Source organism: Polypterus senegalus, chromosome 10, assembly GCF_016835505.1.
Source record: "Polypterus senegalus isolate Bchr_013 chromosome 10, ASM1683550v1, whole genome shotgun sequence".
NCBI classification, from domain to species: domain Eukaryota; kingdom Metazoa; phylum Chordata; class Cladistia; order Polypteriformes; family Polypteridae; genus Polypterus; species Polypterus senegalus.
Window position 1 is genome coordinate 17959367 of NC_053163.1, and position 21119 is coordinate 17980485.

Below are 21119 nucleotides of genomic sequence, written 5' to 3' on the forward strand. Positions count from 1 at the left end.
ACCTTAACAGCTTACAGAAAGTAGGCATTTAAGGTCACAGTTCTAAAATCGCAGGACATTAAAGAGACTTGTCTACCGACTGTGAAAAACACCCAAAGAAAGATGCCCAGGGTCCCTGCTCATCTGCGTGAACGTGCATTAGGCATGCTGCAGGGTGGCATGAGGACTGCTGATGTGGCTAGGGCAATAAATTGCCATGTCCGCACTGTGAGACGCCTAAGACAGCGCTACAGGGAGACAGGAAGGACAGCTGATCATCCTCGCAGTGGAAGACCACGTGTAACAACACCTGCACAGGATCGGTACATCCGAATATCACACCTGCGTGACAGGTACAGGATGGCCACAACAACTGCCCAAGTCACACCAGGAACACACAATCCCTCCATCAGTGCTCAGACTGTCCGCAATAGACTGAGAGAGGCTGGACTGAGGGCTTGTAGGCCTGTTGTAAGGCAGGTCCTTACCAGACATCACCAGCAACAACGCCGCCTATGGGCACAAACCCACCTTCGCTGGACCAGACAGGAGTGGCAAAAAGTGCTCTTCACTGATGAGTCACGGTTTTGTCTCACCAGGGGTGATGGACGGATTCGTGTTTATCGTCGAAGGAATTGAGCATTACACCGAGACCTGTACCCTGGAGTGGGATCGATTTGGATCGATGGCTAGGGCCATTCCCCCCCAGAAATGTCCAGAAACTTGCAGGTGCCTTGGTGGAAGAGTGGGGTAACATCTCACAGCAAGAATTGACAAATCTGGTCCAGTCCATGAGGAGGAGATGCACTGCAGTACTTCAAGCAGCTGGTGGCCACACCACATACTGACTGGTACTTTTGATTTTGAGCCTCCCTTCATTCAGGGACACATTGTGAAACATTTTTAGTTTATGTCTTATGGTGTTGACTCTTTTAGTGTTCATACAAATATTTACACATTAAGTTTACTGAAAGTAAAAACAGTTGAAAGTCAGAGGACGTTTCTTTTTTTGCTGAGTATATAAGAATGACCTGACATGGCAGAGTTAAAACTCTAACAAGCTACGGAATTAAATTAAACTGATTGTTGGTAAGGATTAGTTTATAACTGAGCCACTGGTTGAAACACAGTCCTGCAGCCACTGCGACCCTAAAGTTCTGACGTTGCTTATAAAAGCTGAAGAACATATAAAGGATGTCACAACCCACAGTAAACTATGCAGTCTCCATGTAAAGAACAGCCTGCTCTGACCTTTCTTCTGCAGTTCCTCATTGTTGCAAGGCCTGTCCAGCCTGTTATTGATGTGGACCCCCAAGTATTTGTCTCAGTGTACCAGTGGTGAGTGCATCAGGAGTCTTTTCTTTATTTAGCTTGAAGCTATGCCTTTGGATAAACAATGTCCAGGCCAATTCTAAAGGGAGGTGATTGGCTGTAGGGAAACTCCGCCTCCCACTCTGTAAGCATGTGATGAAGGCCTGGAGATTGGTTCAGTGAGCTTGGAGGGAGTTGGGACAGGAGGAGAAGGCATCAGAGGAAACACACAGAGAATAGTCAGAGAGAGAGAGAGGTAGACTATGGCTGTTAGAACCTGAGCTGATACACCACCCTACTCAAACGTTGCTTTTAGCTTCAGTCCAAAAAGGTTCAAATGGCTCCAATAAAACAGGCCATTTTGTTTTGTTTTGCTTGTACTCTTCAGGATTATGGGGGCTCATTGATTCTTTGTTAAATAAAAAATATGTATAAGGGTAAATCTTCTTTTTTTATTATTTTAATGTACAAAATACAAACTTCAGATTAAGAAAAAACAGTTTTTCATGCCACGGTAAAGTAACAACACATTGACAAACAGCTCAAGTCCAAGCATATTTATTTCATTTCACCGTTTCACTGTGTGGTGCTGTTACCGTTCTTTGGAGAAAGTGTCCAAAAAAAGCAAAAAGTGAATAAAAACATAAAAATTCTTACAATTCTTACAAGTTGGCACCTGAGGTGCCAGCAATATGTACACAATGATCACAGAGTACTGTACAGATAAATTACATTAATCATGACTTATTCCTTTATTATTTTTTTTAACCTTAACATGTTTTAAAAGTGATGTGCCCTTTTCTGATTGAATGACAACACGACAGAACCTCATCCAAAAAATAGGGCATCTGGGAAATCAAATTAGAGTGTCATTCAAAAACCTCAACATGATAGATAGATAGATAGATAGATAGATAGATAGATAGATAGATAGATAGATAGATAGATAGAAAACACTATATAATAGATAGATAGATAGATAGATAGATAGATAGATAGATAGATAGATAGATAGATAGATAGAAAAGGTGCTATATAAAATATGTGCTAGAAAATGAATAACTAATACTTTGATTAATAGATAAGTAGACCTTATACTGTATAGTATTTTTTGTTATTCAAGGCTTAAGATAGGTCAATTCTACATATCTTTTACTTTCCCTTTTCTAACCATGAGTCTTGTTTAGTACCTTTTAATATCTTCCAGAAAAACAGATTAATTTCATGTAGTGCTTTTTTATTAAGACTCACTGGAAATAGATTCTAACTATCTTTTGTAAGCACCTTTTGTATCCATGTACTTTATGTGTTGCAGCCTTTCAGAGCAGGCTAATATAGTGCCATTACCTTCATTACCTAAACCTTTCTATAGTTTCCACATTGCCTTTTATATCCACTTATAATATATGATTCTTTTTACATCTACCCAATAAACATATAAATCTCATATAGCACATTTAATCCAAAGCTTAAGATAGATTCTAATTATCTTATGTTGCACTTTTTCTATCTGTATGTTTTATATCATCCCTTTCATATGTCATGTATTGGAGACATGTATCAGATCATATAGTTCCTTTCATTATCTAAGGCTAAACATACATAAATAATATTTATCTGTTACATTGGCTTTTGTAACCATGTATTTTTATGGTGTCTTTCATTACTATCAGATAAATATATCAAATAGTACCTAGATAGATATTTTTAGTGTAGTAGGCAGGATAGATAGATAGATAGATAGATAGATAGATAGATAGATAGATAGATAGATAGATAGATAGATAGATAGATAGATAGATAGATAGATAGATTGACTTTCATATGTTGTTTTCCACCTCACAATATTTCATCACAGCATAGCACATGAATTGCTAAACTACATAACATGAAGGGTTTTAGGCCGATTAGATAACCGACCAGGCACTTTCATGGGCGGTGGGATGGCAGAATATCCAGGAACTGTGCATTCATTCATCTACCCAAGTTCTCTGCCAAACCCCCTTCCCCATCCTCACAACCCCCAGATGACCACATTCAGCCTCCATCCCGAATTGCTGTGACGAGAGTTATTAATATTTCCCAGGCTGTCTAGCACATAAGAGGCACACCCGCACATCCACCCACAAGAATTCTATTTTTAGTATAGTAGGAAAAATAGATAGATAGATAGATAGATAGATAGATAGATAGATAGATAGATAGATAGATAGATAGATAGATAGATAGATAGATAGATAGATAGATAGATAGATAGATAGATAATAGCTCTCTCCTAAGCACATTGTATTTTATAACCTGCTTTTTCTATTTGTCAGATAGACAGAGGCCCAATGACAGAACTCTGAAATATTATATTGTCAGGTGATTTCCCAGTCGTGTGTCAAAGCCACACAATTGACTGCCCTGGTTTCTGGACCAGAGTAGAGCAGATCTGATTTATTTGTCACCTTCATGATTAGTATAGTGCACTGTTTCAGCCATAACTTTACGACCCTCATTTCCCCTTTGCAGCACTTCTTCCTGATACTGTCTGCCTTTCTCCTTATCAGGAGGAGTCTGGTGTCACTTCTACAAATAACACCATTTTTCATTTCTGTCCTGCCATTTTTCTAACACTGTTTCCAACTCAGAGATTTATTTTCCTTGCAACAGTACAAGATAAATGTGTTGTTACTGCATAAAGGCATTAGCAGTGTCGATAACTGGAACGGTACAATTCTAAAGACGCACAAGCTAAAACAGGTTTATTTCATTTCAATAACCAGGACTTCTATGTATTAAATCACGACTCAGCCTGATTGTATTCACAGTACTTTAGCTACTGGTGTTTGCTTTAAACACATTAAGAAGCACAAAGTTGAGAAAGAAGTCAAAAACGACCATATTTGGCTCACTAACCGTAACACTTGCAGTGATGGTAAAGGCAGCTGGTGCACTACACGCGTGAACAAATCTCACTTTTCACCACAAAAATTGAAGCTGCAACATTCAACCATCTACTGACACTGTGAACTTGGACAAAAGTGTTCACAGCTTGATTTGGTTATTACTGGCACTGTGCTCTCAAATAAAAAGTAGAAAAAGGAAACAGTCATATTCATCAATGAAATTAGAATAATGGGTATGAGATCACTTCAAAAATTTTCTGCACTTTTTGTGTCCAAGCCATTTTTGGTGAGAAGGCCCGCTGAGACTTTGCATGGTTAAAAGTCTTTGTCTGCTGGATTGGTGTCCTGCTGCCCATCTGTATGTTGTTTGCAGGGCTTTGCGTTGTGAGAAATGTCAAGGTGAGCATTGAAAGAGTTTAAAATCACACCTAGTTCTACACACAATATGGGAAGAATGCGTTACCTTGCCAGAGTGGATAGATGTCAGCGACAGACACAGCATAATCATCATGGCAGCCCACAGCTAAAAAGCTGTCACTGCGGAAAGTGGATGGGGTGGAGACAGATATGGGTGGAGTCAGATGTCAGGCTTTTACAATATGAAAGGAGGTTTTACCTTCCTTAAATAGCAAATGTCTAACATCTGACTCCACCCACATCCGGCCGTGCTCAATCCAACATTCCACCAGAGGGTTACATGATAACATTAACCATTGATGAGAAGCGACCAAAAGTGAAGCAAAAGTTAATGTCTACATTAAGCAAAGAGCAATGAAAGAGGAAGTTGGACTATGACAAGGAGTGGATGAAGATTTGCAATTGGTGGCAGAATGAAATAAGAAGCCCTTTATAATTGGGATCACACTCAAAAAAATCGGGACTGGTCTCCCATAGACTTTCTTGTATACTCAGATATGAGGGTGGATATTTGAGGAATAAACCGCAAGAAAATGATTATACTATATACATTAAAGAACCATCAACAACAAGTCAAATGAAATTACAGGTAATAATATATTGAACAATTATTATAAATGTAAAGTTGAATAAATCGGACTCTGTAGCTTCATGAATAAAAGGTAAAGTACCGCTTCCGGTTAGTGGAAATAGCTCAAAAGTTGATCTAATCTGTTTTGTACCTAATACTTGTATGCAAAATTTGGTTGATCTAAGTGAAAGCATACTCAAGTTATCGTGTTTACAAAAATAGACACACAGACGTAATTCCAAAAATGGTATTTTCACACTCAGGGAGGTCTAAAACGTCGAGATTCATCAAAATCGTAAAATGGGATATTTGGAGGATTCCATTACTTTCCCTACACTTTGTATACAAGAAAATCAGGGAGGTCTAAAACGTTGAGATTCATTAAAATCTCGACATCGAATTCTTGGACATTAGAATACTTTCCCTATACTTCATATAGGAGAAAGTAAAAGAAATATGAAGGCATTCAGAACTTGTAGATGACTGGTATGAGTGTATTGAGAAAGTTTGACAATATACTAAAATAATGAACTTGAAATATTACATTAATCAAAAAAATATAAAAAATAAAGTATAGAATTTTTTGAAGGTCTCTCATAGATAGATAGATAGATAGATAGATAGATAGATAGATAGATAGATAGATAGATAGATAGATAGATAGATAGATTGACTTTCATATGTTGTTTTCCTCCTCACAATATTTCATCACAGCATTGCACATGAATTGCTAAACTACATAACATGAAGGGTTTTAGGCCGATTAGATAGCCGACCAGGCACTTTCATAGGCGGTGGGATGGCAGAATATCCAGGAACTGTGCATTCATTCAGCTACCCCAAGTTCTCTGCCAAACCCCCCTCCCCATCCTCACCACCCCCAGATGACCACTTTCAGCCTCCTTCCCGACTCGCTGTGATGAGCGTTATTAATATTTCCCAGGCCGTCTAGCACATAAGAGGCACACCCGCACATCCACCCACAAGAATGCGGTTGGATTCACAAGCAGTTGTGGCAGCCTGGCAAGCTTGCAGATATACATCACTCTAGGGATGCAGAGAGAGCCATGTTAGATAGTATGACAACAACACATGAAAAAGAAAAAAGAATTGCTTTTCTTGCTGCTGGTTCCCAGTACCATTGTATTTTCCTTCACATCTCCCAAAACCACACAACCCACATTTTCAACACTAAATCATTTCATTAATAGCCTTGCCAAGTTTGTAGTTCTGCCCAGACAAGTAGTAGAAGGTGCTGCTTGTGAATCTGCCCTTCAGAAAGGTGAGGGTGGGCGCACGTGGGCCCATATGTTTAATTTTTTTTAGTTTACTTCTTCATCTGGTTGGCCCCTCTGACGGCGCTCTTGGCAGGACTCAAAGGGCCATTTTGTGGCCCCTCCAAATACGTCAATATGCCTGTCGTCCCATGACGCCACGTTGCCCATGCTAGTCTCCGTGCAGTCGGCCAGGCTGCGTATCTCAGAGGGGGTGAGGACTCTGTCCCACAGGTTGAATTGGGCAAGCTCACCTACCAGGGCTTGGGTAGCATCAAAGCGTCCTCCAAGTGTATCCTGCAAAAGAGGAGGAAGAAATCAGTGCCATACATATGCACCAATGCCTCAGACACTTAAAATATGTGAATGACTAGCTCACAGTAACTTATCCATCTGCCATTTCATTTCTTAATATGTCCAATCTAAACCAGAGACACAGACAGCCTGGGACAATGTGTGACATCACAAGGCATGTTCATACACAAACCCCAAAGTTCTCAAAAAGTAGGTCAGTTTAGAGCCACCAGGTAACCAAAGCGTTGATTGTGTGAGAAAACAGAAGTGGTCTGAGTAAAGCCCATGTAGACAAAGAGAAAACAGGCAATACACATTGAGCATGTCACAATTGCAGCACATTTTAATTTTCTAATAATTGTTGTTTATCATGTAGCTAATTACTTTTTATAACTTTAGTTCTTTACAATAGCAAGACTGTTGCATCACCATTTTGGATTTTTGATTGCTATTTACACCATGTCTAACTTGGAGGACTGTCCCATGTACAGTATACATGAGCTTGTGACATTGTGGTGGCGGGGTCACATTGTTTAGTCATCTTATTTACTTAACTGTCCGATATTTACTTTGATAAACAAAAGATTGTTATTTCTTTTTCTTTTAGAGAGAGAGAATTTTTCTTTGTTTGGCAGTTATTAGCTTGGTTTTATTGCTTCTTTTTGGCATTTTAACCCCAAACCAAGAATGTTTTTTCTCATACTTTTTTGCTCTATCCATTTTCTGTTTATTTTCTAAATGTTCTGCTATGGTGAAGTTTGCTAGTTGCAAGCCCGAATTAAGACCCTGCCCTAACGGCTTCTGGGTGACTTACTGTAGCTCCTTAACTTAGTTGAACATATGTGTGTAAATCAGAAACTAAAGGCAATTTCAAAATTATGCAGTGATCACAATGGACAGAAGTTGAAACAATAAAACACGTTTGAATGGGTAGTTCGAACACAACAGAGCAAGCACAATGCTCTGACATTACTCAAGGTGAAGGCAAGCTCAAATAAACATGGTTGTCAGCTACCAAAAAATACAAGGAGAACGTTGATGCACTGATGTGGGATTGCACCACTGTTGAACAACGTGCTTTGGGCTGAGGGAGTCAGACCTGCTGGGTATTGCCTTTTTTTGGAGTAGTCGGCGAGATTATATAATTAGATATATAGATAGACTTTAATGTTAGTGTAGTTGGCAGGATTAGATAGATAGATAGATAGATAGATAGATAGATAGATAGATAGATAGATAGATAGATAGATAGAAAAGGCACTATACAGTATAATAGATAGATAGATAGATAGATAGATAGATAGATAGATAGATAGATAGATAGATAGATAGATAGATAGATAGATAGATAGATAGATAGATAGATAGATTTCAAAATGTTGCATTCTTCTTCACAATATTTCATCACAGCATTGCCCATGAGTTGCTAAATTGCATAACTCAGTCTGAGCTGAGGGCAGAGGAAAACCACACGGGAACAAATCTTCATATTAATAAGATGGCTATTCAATTTAGGTTTATGTGTTTTTCCCCAGCTACCTATTGTTATAGTTGAAGCATATAAAGAAGAACTTGATTCATAAATAAAACATTTAAAATCAATTTTGTTGTTCCAGAAAAGACTAAATGAAAACAAATGTAAAAATACAAATGCCTTTGATACCTGTTCCTGTCCCAGAATGAGCACTCCTCCTGGTTTGATAGGATGCCAAGGCGCCAGGTTCTCCCCCTTTCCTTTCAGTTCTCCATCCTGGTAGGCTTGCCAGACTCCATCCCGGATGGTCCAGGTCACGCAGATGTGGTGCCAGTGTGCATCTGCCAGCTGCAGTGGGAGCTGAGCCACCTGGAAACAGGAAAAAGAGAGCAGAGTTGAACCTCAGTATGTATGTCAGCTGGACACTAAAAGAGGCATCAGAAGAAAAATAAATCCTTTTGAATTAGGATTAAGGAGCAGTATAATTAGAAGCCAACTGTATGATTCTGCCTTTTGGTAGGTTTATCTGGCACCTACTTTCAGGCACCACACCTTATTGCAGCCTTTTTGTACAGCAACTCTATCTTTTTTTACTTTGATAAACTTTATTGTTCTTACTAATTATAATTTATATTAATTATCAATGTTAAGTTTTGTCCTATGGCTTCCTGTTATAAATTGCTATGATTTTTCAATAGATTTAAAATAGCCAACTGTGTGATTGTGCCTTTTGGTAGGTTTACCTGGCACCTACTTTCAGGCACCACACCTTATTGCAGCCTTTTTGTACAGCAACTCTGTCTTTTATTTTACTTTGATAAACTTTATTTTTCTTACTAATAATTATTTTTATTAATTATCAATGTTAAGTTTTGTCCTATGACTTCCTATTGTAAATTGCTATGACTTTTTAATAGATTTTTAAATTTAGGATATGCTGCGGTCATCGCAGACCTGAGCTTCGGCTCTTCTGAGCTGCCTTTCTGAGGAACTGTGAAGTTCAGAGATGTCACAGGGAGAGCATTGAGGATCTGAAGGCCACCTTAGATCTACAACATCTGAGAGTGTAAGCGACTCTGAGGAACGTAAAGTGGGGTATATTAAATAACCCTGCACTTAGTTGGTAGCCCTGCGATCACGGCCACCTAAGGAGCTCTGTTACAGCTTATCAGAGGAACAGCTCGAGCAAAGATGGCAGGGGTGAAGATCCAGAGTGGGGATAAAAGTAAGCTAAAAGTAAGCTAGGCAACTCTATATTGCTTTTTAACTTGAAAGAACTATCACAACTCATAGAGAGTTTCAATAAGTTTAGGTGTTGTAGTATTCTGGGTATTGCAGAGTAGAGAGAGAGGGGTTGGGAACACTGATACGGCTCATTGCCAAACCACCTCAGGATCCCAAATTAGAATCTGAGCACAGCCGTGCAACGGTTTACACCTCAGCACCACACCAGTTCGAATGGAGTGGAACAGAATGAGGCTTTTTTTACAGTGGCTTGAGTGCAAATCCAAATTTTCCCTGTAAGTTGGAGGACCTGCTTGCAGGCCTGGATTCAGGTTACTTTCATACCGAGGATGGAGCAATTGCAGGTTAAGGGCCTGTTAAGGTTTAGGATACCCAAGTATCCCCATATCCACGTTGACGTTATGTGTGAATGTCACCTAGGCAGATTTTCACCTTCAAAAGTAATTAAGTCACCGCACATCTTCAGAAGGTCATGTCCTTATCATAGCAGAGCTATTTCAATAATGGCAGGATTTATATTATTTTAGTTGGAGGTGTGAGACGGCAGATGGAGCTTCTAATTACAATGCCTGGCATTTCAGGATTGTCAAGCAGATCTTGTTACGTCTGTATTCTTTTTATGAGGATCTTGTGGGACCTTCATATTTAACAATCAAGATGACCAATACATTTATAAATAGTAAGTTTTTCCGGATGACAATTAAGTCACCAGTTGAATTGTTAAGTCGAAGATCTTGCTGCATGCTGTGGTGTAAATCTGCTTATATACACAGTACAAATCACATCCATAGCAACAGACAGGCTCAACAAAAACAAGAAAAATATTTCTGTAATGTCACATTTGTTATATAATTTGTTCTTTGGTATGCAATTAATTGCTGCTAGGTTATGTCAAATATATTCTGAGATATTTCAAGTAGGGAAGAGAGAATTTTCAAGGTAAGGTTATTCTACTTACTAATCAATGAAGATATGATGCATGTTGATTACCCCATGCAAGGATGAATTTCAAAATTTTCAGTACATGTAACAATAACGACCATGTAAACCCATGATGTTACATTTCAGAGCATGTGCGTTGAACCATTGAGATCTTTCCATATGCAGAGAAGATTCAATATGGAAAATAATGAAATAGTGCAGTAGGGATGAGGTCTGGGTGATGCAAAAAGGGACAGGAGATCAGCAACTAAATCACATCCGCCAAACAAAACTTGGAATTTCTGAGTATGAAATCAAAGTTAAAACCTAAGACTAGACATGAAAATGGCATAAAAACAGCAACATTCAGCATCCTAATGACCACACTAAACAAAGGACGATGCCATCAACACACAACCTGCCACTTATAAAAGATAAACATCACACAAATTAAAATGTTATAATGCCCCACAAGTGTGTAGTAGTGACACCTGAAATATAAAAGTAGGACACCTGATGACATCCAAAGAATCTCACATGGGCCCATTGGTGACTTTAACTTTCCAGAATGACAGTCCACCTGCTGTTAGCCCTCATCTTCTGGGGTACACTTCAGGATGCCCACAAGCCCTAAATGGCATTTATTTCAAATTAATTTCAGAGCAGCAGACAGGCAATTAAGTTTAAAACGACAACTTTATAGAGTCATTAACACAACCAAGGGCCAATAATATGAGGTATCATTTTAAGAACTAACAAAACCAAACAACTTTTAAATAAATAATTAAAGAGAAAATAGGAGAAGGGAACAACAGACGCAGAGAATAACCCAACGCCCGGGACCTGTGCAGCCTTTAAATTGGGCTGATGATGGCAGCACTGGGAGGCCCCGCCCCACTAGGCTCAACATACAATATAATACTGTAGAGGCAATTCTATGAAGTGGACTGTAGATTATTGCCCAGAAAACCCGATGGAGGCCAGATAACGGTGCATACTTCATGCAGATATTCCTTACTGCACTGCAGCTTTGTGGGGTCAAGCACTGTCCTGTCCAAACTTGTTGGACTGATTTTGCACAGGTGTTGATGCTGATCCTGGTTTCACCAGGGTACAGAATGTTGTTTCTCACAATGTGAGAGTCCTTTAGGTGCCTTTTTGCAAACTCTACATGGGCTTCCATGTGTCTTTTAATGAGGAGAGGCTTCTGTCTGGCCCTTCTACCCCAAAGTCCTGATCTGTGGAGTAGTGCCATGATGGATGTCCTTCTGGAAGTTTCTCCCATTTCCGCACAAGTTCTCTGGAGCTCAGCCAGAGTGACCATCAGGTTGTTGGTCACCTATCATTCTAAGACCCTTCTCCCACAATTGCCCAGATTGGCTGAATGGTCAGCTCCGTTCGATGTTAAGAATGGTGTTCCACAGGGGTCAGTGCTATATATTTTTAATATATACAAATGATTTAGATAAGAATATAAGTAACAACCTGGTTAAGTTTGCAGATCATACTAAAATAGGTGGATTAGCAGATAATTTGAAATCCGTTATATCATTACAGAAAGACTTGGACAGCATTCAGGCTTGGGCAGATTTGTGGTAGATGAAGATTAATGTCAGTAAATATAAAGTATTACACATAGGAAGTAAAAAAGATAGGTTTGACTACATAATGGGTGGTCTGAAAATCAAGAGTACACCTTATGAGAAAGAGATAGGAGTCATTGTGGATTCTAGTCTAACTAATTCCTGACAGTGTTAAGAAGCCATTAAGAAGACAAACAGAATGTTAGGTTACATAGCGCCTTGATGTGTGGAGTACAAGTCACAGGAGGTTCTGCTCAACCTTTATAACTCACTGGTGAGGCCTCATCTGGAGTCCTGGGTGCAGTTTGGATCTCCAGGCTACAAAAAGGACATAACAGCACTAGAAAATGTCCAGAGAAGAGTGACTAGGCTGATTCAGGGATACAGGGTATGACTTATGAGGAAAGATTAAAAGAGCTGAGCCTTTGCAGTTTACGAAGATTAAGAGGTGACATGATTGAAGTGTTTAAAATTATGAAGTTAATTAGTCCAGTGGATCGAGACTGTTATTTTAAAATGAGTTCATCAAGAAAACAGGGACACAGTTGGAAACTTGTTAAGGGTAAATTTCGCACAAACATGAGGAAGATTTTCTTTACACAAAGAACAATAGACACTTGGAAGAAGCTACCAAGTACTGTGGTAGACAGTAAGTCTTTAGGGGCTTTCAAAACTCGACTTGAAGTTTTTTTGAAAGAAATAAGTGGATAGGACTGGCGAGCTTTGTTGGGCTGAATGGCCTGTTCTCGTCCAGATTGTTCTAATGTTCTAGAAAAAAGTTGTTGTTGTTCCAAACTTCTTACATTTAAGAATGATGATGAACACAACATTCTTAGGAACATTCAGTGCTGTGAGAAGACATTTTTTGGTAGCCTTCCCTGATCTGTGCCTAAAAACAATTCTCTTTTTAATCTCTGCAAACAATTCCTTTGACATCATGGCTTGGTTTTGGTTCAACTGTGGGACCTTCAATAGGCAGGTTTGTGTGTCTTTCCTAATCATGTCCAATTAATTGAACTGTCCACAGTTGGACTCAAAACAAGGTGTAGAAACATCTCAATGGTTATCGGCAGAACGGTGTGACTTGTCAGTCAAATCTTCATCAAAATTCTGTTTTAAGTTTATCATTCTGGGGTATTGAGTGTTGCTTACGTTGCTTACATAAAAATGAATGTAAGCAATTATAGCAGAAGGCTGCAACAGAACAAAATGGGGTAAAGGTGAAGGGTCTGAACACTTTCTGAATCCACTGTAACTGGTTAATATTGTGACAATTTCCATTTTGTGTTTGACATAGTCAATCAGGTGAAGGTGATAAGAAAAGCAGTCAGACAACCCCTTCTGTGGATTTAAAGGAGGACGGCAGTATTACTGGAAAGACAAGAAAGCTCTGTACAATTTGTTGAACGTTCCCCGATTAGCAGCGGTGATGCAGCCACAGTAAATGCTTCACCTTTGCACAGCCGGACCTTTGGAGGCTGCTCTATCATATAATGATGGATCTTTTTATTAGTAGTAGGAGTGGGGTCCAGCAGTAATGATTTTCCACAAACCCTAAATTCATACTGGCTGACAAGTTACATTAAATGTTAGACAAATTACACAAGCACTTGCACTTGCACATCCCCTCATTTTCAGCTCTGGCCAACACAAGCAAGAAGCTCCCATGCATTGCCCACCTTGTCATTAATGAGCAGCTCCACTGGATTGTGTACTCCTTGGAGGAGGACGATCTCGTTGGCCTGTCCAGGAACAGAATAAGAGAAGGGCGTCCCGATGCCAGTGGCAGAGCGTGGAAGGAGCCACAGGCAAGCAGTGAAGGCGTACAGCTCTGGAATGCTGTAGCGGACCACTGCATACATGTAGTTGGTGCGCACAGGGAAGGAGATCTTGTAGCCTTCGGGCAGCTTGTATTCTGAGGCTGGAAAAAAAAGACAAAAACATAGCTTGTGATGGGCACTTGAAATGCTAGGTTTGGAGCAAGGAAACAAAAAAAATCAAAGAACCCTGGAGAAAAATCCCAACTTTGAATTAGAGGAGTGGACCTAAGGGTCTTCCTTATATTCTTGTTACTATCTTTTTCCATGGTGACTTACAGGATCAGAATACAGGTCAGGAGACATGCTCAGAGTTGTACAGTGACCTAAACATGGAGGTTGAACTGGCAACCTTGTGCAGTGCAGTGCCTTAGACCACCAAAATACACCGACTGCCTTCTGATGAAGAGTACACAATAATGAGAGAGACACCTCACTAAGAGTGATTTTGCCATGCTGGACACTCACACTGAGAAAAACTTGCAAAGGATTATTTTTGCCAACGTTCCCTCGGGAAGATTACCCTACCTTTCTCCAGCTCAGTCACTCGATGGTGCAAGGTGTTGAGCCCCTGGTCAATCTCGTGTCGATTGTGTTCCGAATCTTTCAGCAAGGAGGTCCTCTCTTTTTGCAGCTGGAGCATCTTTTGTTGCAGCTGACCTTCTAGATCTTCCACCTTCCAATGCAGTGAATCAGCCGGTGGCCAGGGGGCTCCAGGGAGGTGAGTGGATGAGTTTGCTTGAGACAGCAAATCCTGCTGTGAAGTGAAAGGAAAGACAAAGATGAAGGAATGAGAGAATGTGAGGACGGCCTTCTTGTTGGTCACTGCACAGGATATATTGATGAGGAGAGCATGATTAGATCAAGCAGAGAAAGGTGGTTGAATTATTATTATTATTATTATTATTATTATTATTATTTCTATTTGTCATGTCTTAGCCAGGGTTCCTTCCCTGGTTGAAGTTCAAATGTATGCTTTGTGTCTCATTTGTCCATTTTGATTGCTTTATTTATTTTGATTATGTGCATCTTTCTTAATTTTCGATTTATGCTTTGCACCCATCTTTACCATAACCTATCATCTATAGGGGAGGAGTGAAAGCTTCAGGTTCATCAAAAAGTTTGATCTCCAGTTTTCTATAGATCTCGACGTTTTAGGGTCCCTTGATACTGAAAACATCGTCATCTCGATGATGGCTGTGTGTGCGTGTCGCAGTTTCTTGAGGACAGTCAAAAGCTAAAATGGCTGAATGTAAAATACCAATTTTGAACCATAAACCTGTTATGAGATGCCAATGTTTTGAATATTTTTTGTGCCACTGAAAGAGGCAGCACTCTAGAGCAGGGGTGTCGAACTCCGGTCCTGGATGGTCGCTGTGGCTGCATGTTTTTATTCGCACTCTTTTCCTAATCAGTGAGCAGTTTTCACTCCTTTTTCCTTCATTTTAGTAGCCCTGTTTTTAAGGATTCAGTCCTCTCAGTTGATTCGTTTCTTCATTAAATGACAGCCATACAAAAATGAGAAGTGAAACGAGCCAACAGATGAACAGCTAAACTGGGGCTTCAAACTCCAACCAATTTCACTCCAATCACTTTCTTAAAGAGAAGCTGATTTTTCTTGCTGTTAATTAAACCCGTCATTTAATTCCATGGCTTGTTGCTGCTCTCATTCTGCCACAGCAGACACTTCCAAAACTGTTGAGTTTGTGTTTTTTCTAAAGAACATCCTCACAATGTGTTGGTGACCTGAGAGCTCAACCTTACTGAGACCGTCACGTTTCTTTATTTTCAGATACTGTGGTTAGCGGGTAACATTTTGGCTCATTTTGTGTTTCGTTATTGTTTGGGTGTTAATTAAGGAGAAAGAAACAACTAAGGGGCTTGAGTCCAGTTAATTAAAATTAAGGCAAAGGAAGTTAATTAGCACCAAAAACTGGTCATGAATTAAGAAGATGGTTAGAATGAAAACCTGCAGCCACTGCGGCCCTCCAGGACCGGAATTCAACACCCCTGCTCTAGAGGAACCCTCAAATACTGTAATTCTGCAATTAATTACCCCATATAAAAAGTGTTGTCATTTCTACAAAGTGTGACCAAAATGTATCAAAATTCCCTTAAATGAAAGTCTGTAGTGTGCACTTTAATCGTGTTTGAATTGTTTGATTCGTAATTTTAAACTGAGAAGCAGAGGGGGAAATCGAGAAAAGATGTGTCTTTGTCCCAAACATTATGTGTATAAAGATTGATTAGGCCAGTGGTTCTCAAACTGTGGGGAGGGCCCCCCTAGGTGGGTATGAAGTAACAGAAAGGGGGCGCGAACATGTTAAAAAAAGAAACCAAGAATCAAAAATATGAAAGAAAATCTATTGAAACCAAAATAAATTAACTTAAACTACATTCTGATACTAGAAAAATAAACATAGAGTTAGATAAATGTCGATAAAAGTTAAGTACGTATAATAAAATATGCATCTATGATATATCATTAATTAAAAAAAAACAAATTGGTATTAGTGGGCTCCTTTCAAAAAAACGTTAGAGGGGGCGCGATTAAAACTGTTATGAAAACTTGGGTCTCAAATTTTTAAAGGTTGAGAAACGGTGGATTAGGCTGTCACACACGTGCACATGGGAAATAGCTAAAGGGTTCAAATGAAGGTAATTATACACCAGACCAGGGGATGGCAGAATGCACTGATACCTTCTTTTTTTCATTGGCAGACCAAACATGGAAAATGTCACCTGGATTTGATGACACCACTTCTGGTTGCGCGCCCGAGGACATCACTTCCAGTTCCAACCCCAAGGATGTCATTTCCGGTTCCTGCCCCGATGACATCACTCCCCCTGCCTGACTTTAAAACCGCCATGTTTTCCTGTCTGTTTGTTCGTTTTGTGGAATGAGATCTGTTAAGACCAGTTTAATTTGAACCAAACCTTCATCTTTGGCAGCCATACTTCAAGTATATGGGCGGCTGACCCCAAACCTTTTCCTGTGTTGTCTGAATCTTTTCACAGGGATAAATACATATCTTAAAAACACAGGGCAGTTTAGGTTTAATTGTACTTTATCTAGTGATTAGTCTCTTAAAAGATTTGCAAAGAACTTGGCTTGTCATGTGTTTTGTCTTGATAGAGTAATATATTACTCTGCTTTCCCCTTTTATATTATTAATATGTAGCCTTTGTCAGAATGTCTCAAATCTGACAGACTTACCACTGTTTATAAGGTATTATAGTATATAACTTCTCCCACCTTCCCTTCTACATTTATAACCTCAGGCAATTAGGTGTAGTAAAAGACAAGCAGGAGTTAAGTTGCAATTTAAACAATGTATTATTGACAATATTAATAAATAATAACAATAAGCAACGTACATTTGAATATTGGCAACCATACAACCTGATGAATGGTGATGTGTAGTTTCAGACGACACACAGACTTGTTAGTTACTTAAAATGTCTCAAGTTCCATTTATCCATCCATTTCCTAACCCGTTGAATCCGAATACAGGGTCACGGGGGTCTGCTGGAGCCAATCCCAGCCAACACAGGGCACAAGGCAGGAACCAATCCTGAGCAGGGTGCCAACCCACCACAGGACACACACAAACACACCCGCACACCAAGCACACCAAGTTAAGGCATCATTTTGTGGTCAGATTTCTTCAGAGCAGGCCGCATGCCTGTCTCAATATGGCTGCCCAGTTGTGCTCTTCATTGTGTTGTCCTTTTCAGATCATGGTGTGTGATGGTCTTTCATCAGTTTGGTAAGAGAGAGAGAGCGAGATGAAGCAAGCAAATTTATAGGTTTTCTGTCAACCCCTACAGCCAATAGGGCATCATGGTACTTAAAGGCTTTTGATACAAGCCAATTCCAAACAGCCATACTTCAGACCAATGGGGGAACAGAACACCTTTACACCTTCCCGCCAAACTATGTGTTAAGGTAAAGCTTGGCAGTTAGGCAGCCTGGCTTTTCTGTGGGGGTTGTCTGGGAGACTTCAGCAGAGAAATATTAGTCAAACTTGTCTGAGGTGTGGCGGCTAGAACCGGAAAAGGGGGGTTTAGAGGTCAGTGTGAGCTGAAGATACATCCTGCTACATTGTTGTCATACATAAAACATTGACTAATGGAAGAAAATGAGAAGAAAGGGTAGCACCTGGACAGGACTGGTGAAGAGGCCAGAGGAAGGGTGTTGGCTTCTACTCTTCAAAGCCCTGTTGACCCAAAAATGCCACAGGAAAGTGTGAAATGGATATAAATATGAGGGCAAATCTATCGTTTGTTCCCTCCACGGCCGCTGAAGCTCAAGGCCCTGCCAGAAAGACTGACCAGCTTGGTACGTAACACGAGAAGACATTCCATCTGAGCACTAGGCACATTGGCTCCATGGCCTTTAACAAGAAGCACTGCAATCTATCCAGGGTGTATTTGGGGTAAATGCCACAGCAATATGTAACAGCTTTGCTTCAGCTATAGGCATATTCCAGGACTTTTTTTGGTTATACTATAACAGCGGTTCTTAAACTGTTTGGTTGTGTGGGTGTTACTGAAGCTTTACAAGGGGGGCATCGAATAAATGAACAAGACATCGAAATATTTTTTTTCAGAGTTTGAACTCCAACTGACAAAATCTCTAATGTAACGCAGTCACAGCGACACAGCTATGAACTAACTGACGTGCACCGCCACTGCTGCTGCTTTCATAGTCCTGTATTTTCAATCCAGAAAGTTTGATACGTATCGGCATCTGTTGTGAACATTCAGGTAACAGTAGATCAGGTGATAATGCGGCGCGACTGCACCACATTGGCAGCACAGCCAATATCGCCAAATTGAGCTAAATAATTTACTGCGTATTGGGTTATTCTCATGATACAATTAACAGTGGTATAATATATGTCAGATGAAAATACGTTCGTCTAGCGCAGATTGACTTCATCTGTGTCCTCGCTTACGAGATTTTAAAAAATTAAAACATATTTAATAGTTTCTTTACATAAAAACTAATTATATAAGAATAAATAATTTATTCTTTGCTTTTGGGATTAGAATTACTACCAAAAAGCACACATACATTTTAACAGTTATTAAAGCACTATAAAAAAAATAAATTGCAAATATTTCATCGAATTTAGCCGAACACATGCAAATCTTATGAAAGTAAAAATGATAGGATACCACGACACCGCACGAGTATCATACCTTTGTTAGTTGTATCAGGGGTTATTCTCATCTATCTTATATTATGCAGGGGGTGTAGAATTATTCCAGGTATAAAAGGGGGGGGCGCAAAATACGAAACTTTGAGAACCTCTGTACTATAATGAGTGAATTAAAAGTTGTTCCCGCTCCCCGGCTTGAATGAAGTACCCTCTATTAACTGTCTCTGGGCAGGTTATTGATCAAGGACACAAGCAGTCAATCCTGGTTTGGTTTGTTTATGATTGGCATCAGTGAAAGATAGAGTGCATCCGGAAAGTATTCACAGCGCATCACTTTTTCCACATTTTGTTATGTTACAGCTTTATTCCAAAATGGATTAAATTCATTTTTTTCCTCAGAATTCTACACACAACACCCCATAATGACAACGTAAAAAAAGTTTACATGAGATTTTTGCAAATTTATTAAAAATAAAAAAATTGAGAAAGCACAAGTACATAAGTATTCACAGCCTTTGCCATGAAGCTCAAATTGAGCTCAGGTGCATCCTGTTTCCCTGATCATCCTTGAGATGTTTCTGCAGCTTAATTGGAGTCCACCTGTGGTAAATTCAGTTGATTGGACATGATTTGGAAAGGCACACACCTGTCTATAGAAGGTCCCACAGTTGACAGTTCATGTCAGAGCACAAACCAAGCATGAAGTCAAAGGAATTGTCTGTAGACCTCTGAGACAGGATTGTCTCGAGGCACAAATCTGGGGAAGGTTACAGAAAACGTTCTGTTGCTTTGAAGGTCCCAATGAGCACAGTGGCCTCCATCATCCGTAAGTGGAAGAAGTTCGAAACCACCAAGACTCTTCCTAGAGCTGGCCGGCCATCTAAACTGAGCAATCAGGGGAGAAGGGCCTTAGTCAGGGAGGTGACCAAGAACCCGATGGTCACTCTGTCAGAGCTCCAGAGGTCTTCTGTGGAGAGAGAGAACCTTCCAGAAGGACAACCATCTCTGCAGCAATCCACCAATCAGGCCTGTATGGTAGAGTGGCCAGACGGAAGCCACACCTTAGTAAAAGGCACATGGCAGCCCGCCTGGAGTTTGCCAAAAGGCACCTGAAGGACTCTCAGACCATGAGAAACAAAATTCTCTGGTCTGATGAGACAAAGATTGAACTCTTTGGTGTGAATGCTAGGCGTCACATTTGGAGGAAACCAGGCATCGCTCATCACCAGGCCAATACCATCCCTACAGTGAAGCATGGTGGTGGCAGCATCATGCTGTGGGGATGTTTTTCAGCGGCAGGAACTGGGAGACTAGTCAGGATAAAGGGAAAGATGACTGCAGCAATGTACAGAGACATCCTGGATGAAAACCTGCTCCAGAGCGCTCTTGACCTCAGACTGGGGTGACAGTTCATCTTTCAGCAGGACAACGACCCTAAGCACACAGCCAAGATATCAAAGGAGTGGCTTCAGGACAACTCTGTGAATGTCCTTGAGTGGCCCAGCCAGAGCTCAGACTTGAATCCGATTGAACATCTCTGGAGAGATCTTAAAATGGCTGTGCACCTGCGCTTCCCAACCAACCTGATGGAGCTTGAGAGGTGCTGTAAAGAGGAATGGACGAAACTGGCCAAGGATAGATAGGTGTGCCAAGCTTGTGGCATCATATTCAAAAAGACTTGAGGCTGTAATTGCTGTCAAAGCTGCATCGACAAAGTATTGAGCAAAGGCTGTGAATACTTGTGGTTTCTCATTTTTTTTATTTTTAATAAATTTGCAAAAGCCTCAAGTAAACTTTTTTCACGTTGTCATTATGGGGTGTTGTGTGTAGAATTCTGAGGAACAAAATGAATTTAATCCATTTTGGAATAAGGCTGTAACATAACAAAATGTGTAAAAAGTGATGCGCTCTGAATACTTTCCGGATGCACTGTATCACTGCCTGATACCTGAGCAATGGATAAACAGAAATAAGTCAAATTGGGGATTTTATGGGTGAACAGGGGTCCCTCTATGACACCCAATAAACATACCAGACAAAGTAATAAACATACCAGACAAAGCTTTGGATTATTGGGGCACAAAAGCTGGAAACCCCATTTTATAATTTAAATTTCTTTCATGGTAAAAAATGGACAGACCACCAATCCTTCAACAATTTTCCTCTAGCAAGTA

General features: G+C 40.0%; 1 protein-coding gene across 1 annotated transcript in view; it reads right to left on the reverse strand.

The window, feature by feature from the left end:
* Window positions 1-5388: 5388 nt before the first annotated feature.
* The window catches only part of nptxrb (neuronal pentraxin receptor b), a 52379-nt gene continuing 36648 nt past the window's right edge, over window positions 5389-21119 (reverse strand). Inside the window, exons 2-5 of the mRNA XM_039765364.1 lie at window positions 14306-14534; window positions 13640-13881; window positions 8401-8580; window positions 5389-6740 (exon numbers count right to left, since the gene is read on the reverse strand). Of these exons, the coding sequence (XP_039621298.1) occupies window positions 6492-6740; window positions 8401-8580; window positions 13640-13881; window positions 14306-14534 (900 nt within the window). The 3' untranslated portion in view covers window positions 5389-6491. The remainder of the gene's footprint in view (window positions 6741-8400; window positions 8581-13639; window positions 13882-14305; window positions 14535-21119) is intronic.